Raw genomic sequence first — 14,100 nt, forward strand, 5'->3', positions numbered from 1 at the left:
ACCATTACTGACTGATATCTTAAAGCATTTTAAGAGATGTCCTGAGACCTAACACAAACACACAACATCTTAAAAGTTATTTTGGAAAACCAAGGCTTCTGCATCCTTAATTCTGTCTGTATGCTTTATTAGTTACCAGATTAAATACTGTTTTTCAGGTGTGACTTCTTATAGCATTCATTTCATGTGGAGTGTCCTGTGCTATTTATAGAGAAAATGATCTGAATAGTTGGGTAGCTGCAGGTGCCTTAGCTGTTGAATTTCCTTATCAATTTGTATTTAGTTTGTCATATCCAATGGAAAATACTGAATTTTAATATAAAAATTTACATGCAAACAGTGCTGAACATGCTTATAATCATTAAAATAAGGTGAAGTAATAATATTCTCAAAGCAGGCCTTACTTGTCACATTCCTATATTTCCATTATTGCTGTTCTTACTGTTTGCAGCCTCTGTAGTCAAGACATGAAAGTAGCTAAGTCTTTCCCCTCCCTGTGTACCCATCTTGCCCCCCCTGCTTTAAAGACGCAACTGTTTTGACAGTATAGGATCCATTTCTACACTGTTTTTTGGTTTGTTTGTTTTAGCTTTTAGTTTAGTAGGTGAATACTGTGTTAAAAACTCTACTTATGTTTAGAAAACTCGTTAGAGCAGCATTGTTCTTACCAGGCAAGGATGCAAACACTGCCAAGTAAAGAAGTTGTTACAGTATATTTTGTACTCTTCCCTCTGCCCTCTCCCAGGGTTCATTCCTGTTTCTGTATTAGACATACAGAAGGAAAGGTACAAGGGTTATAATTTAATTAGGCCACAACCTTATTCATTTAACTTGTCTTGGAACTACCAACAGTAACTCATTCCACGCAGGTCAAAATTCTTCTTGAATTGTTTTGCTCCCATCTGGGAAGAGCTGGGGTCTGATGGTCAATTTCCATCTTCCTGGGACCACATTGTCCTCGATCATACTTTCTTAAGAGGCATATTTCTTCAGTGCAGAAGCTCCAGTTCCATTTCCCATCTACTTTAGGAGATGCCTTCTCCAAGTCCTCTTTTAATTAGGATTTATTAAGGACCCCAGCCTCTTCCTTGCATGTAACAAGTACCTGGACTCCATATCTGTTACCAGCTATATTGATACAGCTTGATTAAAGTTCCTTACTAACAAGATTATTGACTTGTGGGTCAAGTTACCTGACCTTCATGGGTTTTACTTGTTCTCTCTCAGTTATGGAAAGCCCTCTGCTAAGAGAAAACAGCTATGGCCATGGTTTGTTTTGAGTCTTCCTACCACCTCTAACTTTAACTTTGCAGCCTTTGCTGGCCACCCAGTCTCACAAGGAGAGGTCCTGTAGCTGCTTGTGATTATGGTGGTCTCCTTTGATGCTGCATCCTACTAGCTCATGGTGGAGAGATGAAACGCATCTATGTTTCCCCATACATACAGCTCGGCAATGATATCCCCATTAATTCAGGCGGTGCTTTTCAAAATCCCAAGTCCTAGATGGGACCTTTTTTTTCCCCCCCCAGTCCAGAGAATTTCCTGCTTGAGGTTGTAATGGTCCAAGAATATATTCATTATAGTGATAAAATTATTGGCTTTTAGACTGTCATCTGAAAAGTGATAGTTCCAGCATATTTATATTAACTCTCTCTACCTGTCCCTCTTTTTCCTAGTTGAGGTATTTTTTACTTCAGGATTTTTTTTTTTGTTTCTTGTTTTTTGCTTTAACAGTATTTCCCTGACTTCTATTACATGGAAGTAGTCTGCATTTGGTGTTTGTACATATAAAGATAACAACTAAACAGTTTATGGCAGATGGTAATTAATAGTGATAGGTTCTGAGAAGTAATCAAGCATATGAGAACAGATGAGCAAGCTGCAGCGTATTCCAGTACTTTTAGTGGCTGGCCTGATACTAGTATATTTTACCATAGAAGGAGCAGTGGAAAAGGTAAAATAGATCAACTGATACGTTAAAATATAATGTTCATTGTAAGAGATACAGGCCAGAAAAGATGGGATGCCCTTTTTCTGTTTTCATTGTATTCCTTAAATACTGTATTTAAAAATATCAATATTCAGTGGTGTACTATAGTATGGATCTACTTCCAGTTTATTTTTCAGCTCTTCCATAGCATGGGTAAATTATATTTAAGCTATCTAAAGTGTTTTTAAAAATGATGGAAAGCAGGGTATATTTGCATAATTTATAGACTAATTAAATCAGGAATGTATAGCATGAGCTTTTATAAGGAGAGGGCTGGATTCATCAGATGATGTGAAGGGACTATATGAAGCAGAGCTGCTAAATAGAAAGCAGTGATTAAAATACAAAGGGTAGGAAGTGGGGAGGAAAAAAGGAGGAGATGCTGCTGAGAGAGGCAGAGTGGATAGGAGAGAGAAGAAGAAAGCAGTTAGCCCACTGGGGGACATTGGACTTAAAAAGTTAATCCAGGTAATGGGATGAGAATCATACTCTTAGTTGCCATTTAAAAAACAGTTTGGTTATCCTTGCTGAGAGAACCAAATTCACTGCTGTCCTATCCTGTACTTAAAACCAGTGGTTATTAGCTCAGCAAGATTGTATTTTTATTTTGTATCTGGGAAAAGTACTACTTAGCTATATGTCCACCAAGTTTGCATTTGGAAGAAAAAAGAACAAGTATTCTGAGCTGTACCTTTATCACTTACTGGATTCACAGTATCCAGCATGCTACTTGGTATAATTGTATCCAAAAATATATGACATTTCTTGTTTAGATTCTGCTTCATAGGGAGGATACTGTCATACTTTGCAGAATTCAGTATCTGCATTAAACAGAATCCATACTATGTTAAGCATATCTTATGCTAGCCAGACATTTGCAATCTAACAGTGAGGAGATGGCTTAATGATTTTAGAACTCGGTGCCGTAAGTTTTTTCCACTGTCATGGCATGTATATTGCTTCTGTTTGAAAGAACAAAATGCAGACATGGCTGGTTTGGGGGAAGGGAATATGAATTTTGCTGTTTTAGCTGTGTACAATATTGTTTGGTCCAGCTTCTTTTCTCTTAGTTTATTAAACCTTCTAGAAATTAACACAGAACACTAAATGCATATGTTGTACCCCAATTTCTGCTTCAGTTAGTTACTCCTTCAACTTTGTATTCCGTAGCCAAATCCTACATTTAACACAGTCTCTGCCCAGTTCTGGAGAGTTATTAGGGTCGTTTCAAAGTCTCTATAATTGCTGTTTACACTGACTTTTTTTTTTTCTTTTTTTGCTTTTCTTTTTTTAACATTGCTGTTTCACATTGTAGAAGACCTAACATTATCATTGAAGTTTCTCCAAGTAGCCTGTGTTTAGAGATCAGCTTGTCCAGTGGTAACACTGAGTTTTTGTTTTCTAAACCAATTATTTTGTTTGAAGAAATTATTCCACTGCATTATACTTGGTTTGTATGTTCTCCAAATGTAATTAGCATAATATTGCTGTTTTGCCTTTCTAGACTGAGACATAACATTATTTGCTTCCTATCATTTGGTGATCTACAGCAAAGTATCTTTAACATAAATTGTTAATTTGCAACAAATCCTCTTCGTATCCAAGCCATGAAGCCTTCCATGAAATATATCAGTAGGTAAAGCAGATTGCAGTACAGGGTATAGCAAAGCAGCCCAGTTCCCATGGCAGTGGGATGCATAGGTTAAGTAAAAACAGTCAAAAGCCTGAGGCTGAATTGATTCAGTCTTTGCAGGTTAGTCTAAGCTGCAGAGATTAAACTGAGAAACAATTGGGCACACATTTACTTTTGATTCAGGAAATGCAGCCACATGCCTGCCGTGGCTCAGGCCAGAAGCTGGGGCACTCTAGAGCATGCCTCTCTGGGCTGTGTTTCGCTTCCTCTTCCTGCTGTCCCTGAGGTCCCTGGGATTTGCAGGCCAGAATCATGCCAGCAGGACTCTGCAGGGTTGCTCATCACTTTCTCTTTCTGCTTCCCTGGTGCCTCTCAGATTTGTAGTCCACAGGTGCAGCCAACAGTAAGTTTATCAGCAGGGCAGCTCTGTACTCATGGGCAGGTGGGTTTGACCCCCCCCCAGCCCCAGACCCCAGCCGGAGTTTACCGGGGGGGGGAGGGAGGGCATGTGCCTCTTCCCTCCCCCCTCCGCCCATCCCTTCCTGCCCTCCCCCCACACACAACCCTTCTCTGCTGGAGCAAACAGCCAGGACAGCCCAGGGCTGGAAAGCATGCTGGGGGATTGTGAGTTAACTTGGAACAGGAAGGGATCTGGGACAGAAGTTTCATAAACCAGTTTGGCCCAAATCAGTCTGATACTTCATTCAACCAGGATTATCTTAAACCAGTTTCAGCCATTTTGAAACTGGTTTATGTGCACTGAACTTCTGTTCTGTTACAGGCTTAAACCTGTTTCTGATCACTTAAACTGGTTTATGTGTAACTTCTGTCCCTAGCCATTGAGTGACGACTTCCAGCTGCTACTGTGCCACTAGTGTGATGTGTGGCTGCAGCAGCAGCTGATGTTTTTCTGCCCCTTCTTGCCACCATCTCCCACCTCAGGGTGGCTGCCCCAGTGGCAGTAGCCTCACAAGAACAGCATCTTTCTTTCTTGTTATTGACAGCAAATGAGGCAATGGAGGGGAGAACACAGCCTCTTGACAGAAGTCTAGTTTAAGCTCAGATCTGCCTTCACTTTTTATTTTTCCACTTTCAAGAAGACAAATGTTGTGCAAGTGGCTGTGTGGGCCTCCTAAAGAGCCTGACAGCTAAAAATCCTGTGTAGTGCGAAACCAAAAGGGACAAACTTGACAACTTGTTAAATCTGAATAGGATTGTACCAAAGACCTAGTCAGTTTCCATTAGCTTTCAATACTGAGGGACATGTTTGTTCTCTTTTCAAAATGTACCTTTGGAACTTAATCAGTGCCATGGCTAGAGCCTGGAGATTCCTTGAGCAGCAAAAAAAAAATCCTCTTGGGTATTGCCCTCCATATGGACTGTGACAGTTGTTTCATAATTTTTATCTTTGCATTCTAGTTTGTGCTTCATTACTTACTGTTTTATGTGGTGCTGTTGCTGAAATCCATGCACTTGTGCTTAATTAAGAAACGTGCAGCATGCTCTCATTGTATTTAAATCAACAAAGATCTGTATGTGGAACTGACTTGCCCCCAGCTCCCAGCATCCTAGCAAAGAGGCCTTTAGCAAATCTACGTTATTATACAGTCGACTCATAGGAAGAAAAACTGCTTGAATTTCCAAATAAGCAGCCTTTGTTTTGGATTTACCTACTTTAGGGAATAATCACTTAGCTTAACCATTCCAGAAAGAAAAGCCTGAATTAAATTATTAATATTGGCCATTTCAAAAATGAGTTTTGTAGTCTTTAGAATGACAGATGTTACAAGCAATGTGGGCAAAGTTACCAGTGTTGTATTTACATATTTATGCAGCTGTACACTCTGGTATCCATTAATGTTAGTAAGTGGGCAATTGCATCTTGCTGCAGGAAGATGCTTCTGCTGCAGAAGATTCTGAGATTGGTTTTTTTAAGCTGAGATGGAACGTGGTGTTTATGTGCACCAGGCTTGTTCTGGACCTGAAAGAGAATGCCCTGCTTTGATAATATTAGTTGTGAAAAATGGCCTTCTCAAAGCAGTAGTAATGCTTATAGGGTTTTTTTTTTTTTAAATAAAATATGACTTCTCCATGGCACAGCAGTCATTGTAATGCAATATACCAAACTAGTGACAGTATAGAAAATGACAATATCAATTGCTAAATGTGTGTAATTCAGAAGTCAGCTGAGTGGGGTGCTTATAGATGCATTGGTGATAGCACAATATCCAAAGCTGGATTTTAAAAAAAAAGCCTCCCCAAACTCTCATAATTTTCTTGTTTCTAGCACTGCCTCACAATATCCCAAATGAAATCTACTTTCTGTCCATTTTCTCTGTCTTCAGCTTTATTTTATATGCTTATTCTTGTGCAGTTGAAGGAGCCTGACAAATCCCAGTACTTGCTGTCTAATGTTCCCCTGATGCTGTTATTGAGTTCATACACCATGTTTTGAAAAATTCATTTCAGTAATAAGAGAAAGCAGCTTAAGCTAGGTCTATATGGCTGTTACTGCTGTAAGTAGTGTGTGGGATAGATTTGCCTGAATTAACCTTGTTACCAATGCTAGCGATAGGCTTAATATAACCTTGATAAGTAGAGACCTCAATGTGGCCTGCAAAACTGCCCTGAGAAGCAGGATTAATGCTCAGATGACTAACTTGTGCTGAGCTTCACACTGCTGTTACAGTACCTGAGCTCCCCCGTTTGTAGCTACTTTGATATGACTACATTACAGCACAGTCATTTAAGATATTATGTTGCCTGCCTCAGACATCATTACTTGCTCCAGCTACCCAATCTGCTGTGGGCAGCTGAGTCCCGCTTAAGAAAGCTGTGCATATATGCCCTTAATATCTGTCCTGCAGGGCTGCTAACTTAGTTAAACCTCACATGTTGAGCAATGACAGTCTACAATATTTTTTTAGCTATTGAATCCATTAAGGTCTCCAAAGAATAAATTTGGGACAGTAACTATGACTTCACTTTGCATATTCTAGAACAGTAGTTTTCAACCCTTTTTCATTTGCAGGGCTCTAAAAAAATTTGAATGGCAGTGTGAACCCCAAGACATAGTCTGCAAATCCCCAGGGGTCCATGGACCATGTGTTGAAAACCACCGTTCTAGAGCATTGATTTTTAACTAGGGTACAATGACATCCTTAGGTGCTGCAAGATCTTAAGGGTGGTATGTGATATGAATACCATTAGGTGTGTAAGCACTTGCACATGATTTACAAGATAAATACAGAGATTTCAAATAAGAATCCATAATACGATAAATGTAAGGTACGCCACCGGGGAGGGGGAACATGCAGCATACTTTTAGGCTCTGCAGTCCTACTCTTGCTAGCACCACTGCTGAAACAGACTTGAAGGTCAGGGTTGACCACAAAATAAACATAAGCCACCAATGCGATGTCGCAGCCGGTAGAGCAAACAAAACTCTGGCTTGCATCTATAGATGCTTCTCAAGTAAATCTCAGGATGTCATCCTCCTGCTGTACTCAGCCTTGTTGAGGCCACAGCTGGAGTACTGAATTGAATTCTGAGCTCCGCAATCAAGAAGGCTGTCGAGATGCTTGAGGGAGTCCAGAGGTGAGCCACATGCATGATCAGAGGGCAAGAGAATAGGCTCTATGAAGAGAGGCTGAGAGCCATGGGACTTTTCAGTCTGGAAAAGCGCAGGCTCGGGGGACCTGCTGGCTGCTTATAAGTACATAAGGGGTGTATATCAGGATCTGGGAGAATGTCTCTTCACCAGAGCGCCCCAAGGAAAAACAAGATCCAACAGTTATAAACTCCTACAAGACTGTTTTAGGCTGGACATAAGAAAAAATTTCTTTACTGGCTGAGCCCCCAAGACCTGGAATAGACTCTCTCCAGAAGTGGTGCAGACACCTACTCTGGTCTCATTCAAGAAATACTTGGATGCTTATCTTGCTGGGATCCTTTGACCCTAGCTGACCTTAGCTGGGGCAGGGGGCTGGACTTGATGATCTTCGAGGTCCCTTCCAGCCCTAACATCTATGAAATTTATGAAATGACAAAAACATGCTCACATGTTGCAGTCTTCCCAAATTCTTTGCAATAGAAGAATTGCTCTAGTATTTTTTCCATAGTCAAAAGATGAATAAAAGCTAAGAGATGGTGTTTTCTGAGGGATGTTTCAGGTCTAATAAGGTTGAGAACCACTGTTCTACATTGTCATTAACTAGCTGAGAAAAATCAGTTGTACTACATGGAAATGTGGAGGGATGTGGTCTAGAGGAGGGCTACTCACATGATCGGGGCGGCAGGGCAGGCCCTACAAGGAGAGGCTATGGGACCTGAACCTATTCAGCCTCCACAAGAGAAGGCTATGGGGGGGATCTAGTGGCCTGTTACAAACTAGTCAGAGGGGACCAGCAGGCATTGGGGGAGTCCCTGTTTCCCCGAGCACCACCAGGAGTGACTAGAAATAATGGTCAAAGCTGGCAGAGGGTAAATTCAGACTAGACATCAGGAGGCGCTGCTTCACTGTCAGGGTGGCTAGGATCTGGAACCAACTTCCTAGTGAAGTGGTGCTGGCTCCTACCCTGGGGGTCTTCAAGACAAGGCTGGACAGTCACCTTGCTGTGGTCATTTGACCCCAGTACTCTTTCCTGCCATGGCAGGGGGTCGGGCTTGATGGTCTTCTCAGGTCCCTTCTGACCCTACTAACCATGAAACAAGAAGTTTTATCTCCAAAAGAAACATGTGCAGTAGATAAAAATTTAAAGTGAAAGTATTTGCAGAAAATCAACCTTGTTTTTTGCATGATGATGTGTAGAAGGAAATTTTACAAAAACTAAGTTCATTAGTGTTGTAAGCTGTTGCCTTGGAATGTGAAAACAACCACAAACAGTTATTGCTTCCAATCAATAAGAAAAAAGAAATACACAAAGTCTTTGATTTTTATTCATTCAGTATATTCTCTCATACAACATAATTTAACCTAATACAGAAGTGCTCAAACTTTGTAATATATCCTGAAAGGCCCCTGCACTGTTTTTGACTGTTTTTCTTCTCTAGCAGTACCATAGATTTTTATTTGAGGTTTTTATACATGGTGCAGCCAAAATAATTGCTGTTTGGCAGCATTGTTTTTGAGGGTTAGTCTGTTTTTTGAAGCCTGTGTATATGGTACTATAACAATATGCTGTCATAATTAGTGTGTTGATTCTTTTTTTAATTGACTCTTTTATGGTGTGGGCTGTTTGTTTGCATGTTTTGCAGCTCAGCACTTAACCATGTGTTTTTAAATAAATAGGTAGTCAAATTTTGAATGTTTTTTTTAAAGGAAAACCATAAAGAATTCAAAAGCCTTGAAGGCTGCTTTGGGGAAAGAGAAGAAACTTGCAGCCCTTTTCTGTTCTACAAATTAATTCGTCATTACTAGAAGATTTACTGTATAGTATATGGTAAATTAGTTTTTGTGCAACAGTTTTAATCTCAGATTTAAGGCTGACTGTCTAGCTGCAAGGGATTTAAGTATACAAAATTATCTCAAGAGTCTCAAATGAATAGCATACAGGAAACTTCTTTTAATATCATCTATGCTAATTACCTACCAAATATTTTGGGATTAATTACCGTATTTATTCAAATATAAGGTGAGAGAGCAGTTAGCATGGTAGGGAAAAAGCCCCTTGTTTTACGTTCGCATATGAAGCAGAATGGGGAGCAGGCAGCTGCTACAGCTCTGACTGGCCTAGAACCCAGGTCAGGGCCCCAAAACAGATCCACAGCAAACTTTTGCCCTCCTCCCCCTTTGTTGTGCCTCCTTTTCCCCCCACCCCGCTACCCCACTTCCCTGAGATTGGGGAGTTGAGAGGAAGGGGCAGAGACTAGTGAAGCTGGGGGCAGGGAAGGAGGAAGAGATTGGAGGCTGGGGAAGAGGAAAGTGGGGGTGAAGGGTGTAGGTGGCAGAAGGGGGCAAGAAAGCCAAAGGGGGAAGTCGTGGGTGGGGCAGAGCACAAGAGGAGTACCTGACCTCACCCAGCCACTGCTTTCCCTTCTCTCACAGGGATTCAAGACAGCCCTCCAGTGCTTGGATTCTGTATCTGGAAAATTCTAACAATTACAACATTTCCATATGTATAGAATCTATTTATGGGTGGTGTCTTATATTCAAGTAAATGCAGTAACTGCCCATTTGAAAAATGGCAATTGGTAAGAAAAGTGAAAAGAACTTTTTAGGTGATCCTTGAAAAAGGACTGGTGGTGTTTAGACTGACTGTGTATACAGGCTCTTTCATTCCAGAGGCACTGTAGAAGTTTAAATTTTTAGCACCTATCCATCAGAAATTTACCATACTAAACAGTGGTACCCTCAAGCATGTGGAGCTGCTCTGTGGGATACCTCCTGAACTAGAAGCCACAGTTCTGCTGCACTGCATGGAGGCTTATTAACAGCAGTAGAACAATGTAGTGTATGCAGTTTTGTCTTCTCTCTTGATAGGCTGTGCATTTCCTTGGTTACTGTAGTCACCCTTCTTTCTCAACTCTTTCAGCTTGAGTTCCTCTCTTGACCGTGGATGACAAGAGCGGTACACAGTATATCAGATACAGTCCTACCAGTACTTTGTACAATGAGAGCAGTGCCTCACTATCTCTGCTCCACATACCTCAACCAGTCCATTCAAACTTTGCATTTGCCCTTTTTCAAGGTTGCATGCCGTTGGCAGCTCAGTCTTCTGTGATCCAGTGGTGGTATACTCAGAACTTGCTACGCTCATTCCCTAAGCAAAATGCATTGTGAAGTACCCCCTGTAATGTGACATTCCAACCACATGCAAAAATCACCATCCTTCAGAGCATTCTCCTCCATAAGAGTGAGCATCTGCTTTGTGCAGGTGCAAACATCCAGATGAGAGCCAGCCATTAAATACATAGTCAAAGTTATCAGTCAGGCAAAGAAAATCCTTTTGCTTAGACATTGGGCATTTTAATAATAAAAATGTGTGGAAAAGAATTGCAATTGGTGTATCTGTACCTTGTGGAAACTCAGCACAAGGGTATAAAACTACGGGGAGTTAAAAATCCATGCTTATATTTTCTTACTGAACTCTGGAATCCTTTAAGGTTTCTTTCAGGCTTTTTTTTTCTTGTAAGCATAAACCAAGCATAGAGAAATATAACTTCAAGTTGTGTTATTCTCTTAGTTATATAAGTAATTTGTCAAAGAATATTTTATGTACAAAGTAGAGGGTTTTCATCAGTGTTGCAAACTGGCTATTGTTTGGGCAAGTTCAGTTAGCGCTTAAACATAGTTCAGATTTTTTCAGTGTCTAAAATTGTGTGGAAGCTTCACATGAAACAAGGCACTGTAAAGATTATCACCTCTGTTTCTTTCATTGCAGATAAATGTGTGCCTTTCAGAGAGAGAATTTAATCTTAGCTACAGAAGAAGAATGTTACCTGGAAGGAATAAGAAGCCAATATATTTCCAGGGTTTGGGGAAGGGGTGGAGGGAGGAAGAGGTGGTGGTGATGGGTATTAAACTGTTTATTTTATGACATCCCTCGTTTGTTGCAATAAATACTGTAACAATTTGTTGTACCTTTTTGTATATATAGAATATTCTAAATTCAAAGCTTATGGCAAGTGTGTGCACTATTTGGAAACAGTTGCCTATTACCCTTTTAAAACAGGGTATTTTCTGCTTGTTTTATTCCTTATTTACCATACTGAAGGTATACCCTTTTCTACAGTAATCTGGAATATGTTCATTAATTTTTTGCCAATGTAAAATTAAGTAAATCAACATCAAATCAACACATCAGTTCTCTAGTAGTGCTAAAATTAGTGTTTTATTTGGGATGCTTTCCTCTTCAAAAGAATATGCCAAACTACTGCCATGTGTGATTCTTTTTTTTTTAAGAGTATTTTTAACTAAATGAATGTGAGTTGTTGTATGTAACCATTATTTAAAACTGTATGGAAGTGTACAAATAAAACGTTTTACAACATTCCTACACATTTTGTATGATACTTCTTTATTATGTAGGTGTTTGCAGTAACTTTCCTGTAGTAGATTATCCCAGAGGTGAGCTTAACTTTTATCATGAAGTATGGGTGTGCACACACAGAATAAAACCCCACCCTTGTTTACCTTGCTGTCCATGTAGTCTCCTTTTGCTGCTTTGGATAGGTGCCCTGTGTTCCTATGAGTAACTGTTTTCTTCTCATAGCTGGATAGTACTTGCTAATTGTAGTCTAAATAACGATTCCTAAGACTTTTTTCTCATGTTTATGGAGTTGTTGACAGTAAATGTATAGAAGTCTCCAGGTTTCAAACAGCATACATCTTCCTTCTGCAAAGCTGTTATAGCTGCTAATGATAGATGCTGGGAGGGGAGCTACAAAGTGGGGGGAGGGAGGCTAGTGCCACCCCAAAATTTGCCGTAGCCCCTGCCTCCCAGTACTGCTGCAACCCAGCTTGCCTGGCCTGGCCCAAGCACAGCCACGGGGAAGAGGCTGGCACAGACCCAACCCCGAGCACACAGCAGGCAGCCCACCCTCAGCCCATGTGCAGATCTAGGGGGCATATACCCCACCATGCCTCCCCCAGGAGCTTCGCCCCCAGCCCTGCACCCCCCCAGATGAGCCACTGACTCTATCCCAGACCCTGCTCCATCCCAGCTGGGCATTGCCAGCCCCAGCCCAGCCCCACTACCTCCCTTCCTCCCTCACCACAGGGGCATCGATCTGCCCTCCCCATGCCGTCCCCCCCCTCCCCCCGACTTACCGGCCAGATGCTACTCTCCAAGCTGCTGGGCTGCATTCCTGGTTATGGGCATGTTGTGGCTGTGTGCATGCATTGGTAGACTAATCCATAGGTGTTAACCTCACCATCACCTTTTCATTATTTGAAGGCTATTATCGCAGCACCATGGCCAGCTCCTTGTTATCCATGCCCTGATCCTGGCCCTCCCCATCAAGGAATGGCTAATCATTGACTGTTCTCTTGGAAAGACTGTATTCTAAAGAAGTCCAGAACATCCTCATCAAAAGCAGAAAAAAGTGTCAGGACACTGTCTGTCTTGTAAAATAGAAGAGCTTTTCAGTATAGGTTCTAACAATCTAGTTCCTCATTCAAGTGCACATCCAGGTTTTGCAGTATTTATTGTATTTAAAGGATTTTGGACTATCTAGTGTGTGCAGTTACAGTCTATTTAGCTGCGTCATTCAGGTGATTCACTGTACTCATCCTACAGTGGGAAGATTTCTTAAATTGTCAGTTTGTGATATCATGCTATCATGGGCTCTAACCATAGTTCTTTCTTGATGCAGATAACCACTGCTTGGACCTATGCTTTCTGTTCTCTTCTGCATAAGTGTTCACGCTTATGCAGAAGTGCATACTTATGCAACACATATTCTCTTCTGAATAAGTGTTTCAGGCATTTATGACTGCTCTGCCAAAGGAAATGTTTCCCAAGGAAATGTGGAACAGATCCTGTTCAACCAGTTAAGTGCCTAAATGCGATCCTATTCTACCTTGCTTGAGTCCCTAAAACATTGTTGACACCTTTGTAATGCATTGAATGCATCTACACATGTGCTTAACTGTGTAGTAGAATAATCTGCTGCAGTATAAATTGTCAGTCTACACATGTGATGCTATTCAACCCCAGCAAACTAATTTTTGAGACTGTAAGGTAGTACTGTTGGGAATCTTACTATCTTATGGCAGCAAAAATAGCCCCCTAAACATACATGTAAACACTGACTCAGGCATAAATTATGTCCAGGCAGCAGGGGCACAGGCCCCTGCTTGCTGCCTAGCCACACAGCTCCATTCTTTGGGTGCACTCCTGTCCCAGCCAGCCCCTCTGCTTCCCAACACCATGACCTCAAGCCCTGAGGCTGACCCCCAAGCCTGCTGCCAGCCCAGGACCTGCTGCAGTCCCAGGTATACATGTAGATACTGTACCTGGGAGCTATTAACTCTGGCGTGAACTGCATTGGAGTTTCACACTGCACTAATTGAACATGTAAATGCACCCACTGACACCTTAACCTTAAGACTAAGTTACAAAAAGCAGTGAGGAGTGCCCTCTTGCTGCTTGTATTCATGGGTTTTCAGGGACCCAAGCAACTTGGAACAGGATCGCACTTTAGGCATCTAAAGAGCAGATGGCTTCTGGCCAGGGTCTGTTTCAGGTTGCGTCCAAAATCATTTTAGATTTTCATTTGAATCAGAAAATTGCTATCAATCAACTGTAAAGATATGTGACAGTTTTATTCATTAGATTTTGCAGACCCATATCCCTTTCTGCTGATAGGCTGCCTCACCAAGGCTTTTCATTTTACATGTAGAAAAAATGAAATGATAAGCAGCAGTATCAGATCAGCAAATATCCAGCTAGTTTACATCTTGCATAAACAATTTCTACATTATAGCTAACAAACCCTTAGTAACACCTGCATATTGTACTAGAGCACAGGCTGT

General features: G+C 41.2%; 1 protein-coding gene across 1 annotated transcript in view; it reads left to right on the forward strand.

The window, feature by feature from the left end:
• Positions 1 to 11,620, forward strand: part of FAM174A (family with sequence similarity 174 member A) — a 32,021-nt gene extending 20,401 nt beyond the window's left edge. Inside the window, exon 3 of the mRNA XM_090037202.1 lies at positions 11,006 to 11,620. Within this exon, the coding sequence (XP_089893328.1) occupies positions 11,006 to 11,009 (4 nt within the window). The 3' untranslated portion in view covers positions 11,010 to 11,620. The remainder of the gene's footprint in view (positions 1 to 11,005) is intronic.
• Positions 11,621 to 14,100: the final 2,480 nt, after the last annotated feature.

The sequence above is a fragment of the Crocodylus siamensis genome, chromosome 3 (assembly GCF_052110815.1).
Source record: "Crocodylus siamensis isolate JL-2025a chromosome 3, ASM5211081v1, whole genome shotgun sequence".
Taxonomy (NCBI): domain Eukaryota; kingdom Metazoa; phylum Chordata; order Crocodylia; family Crocodylidae; genus Crocodylus; species Crocodylus siamensis.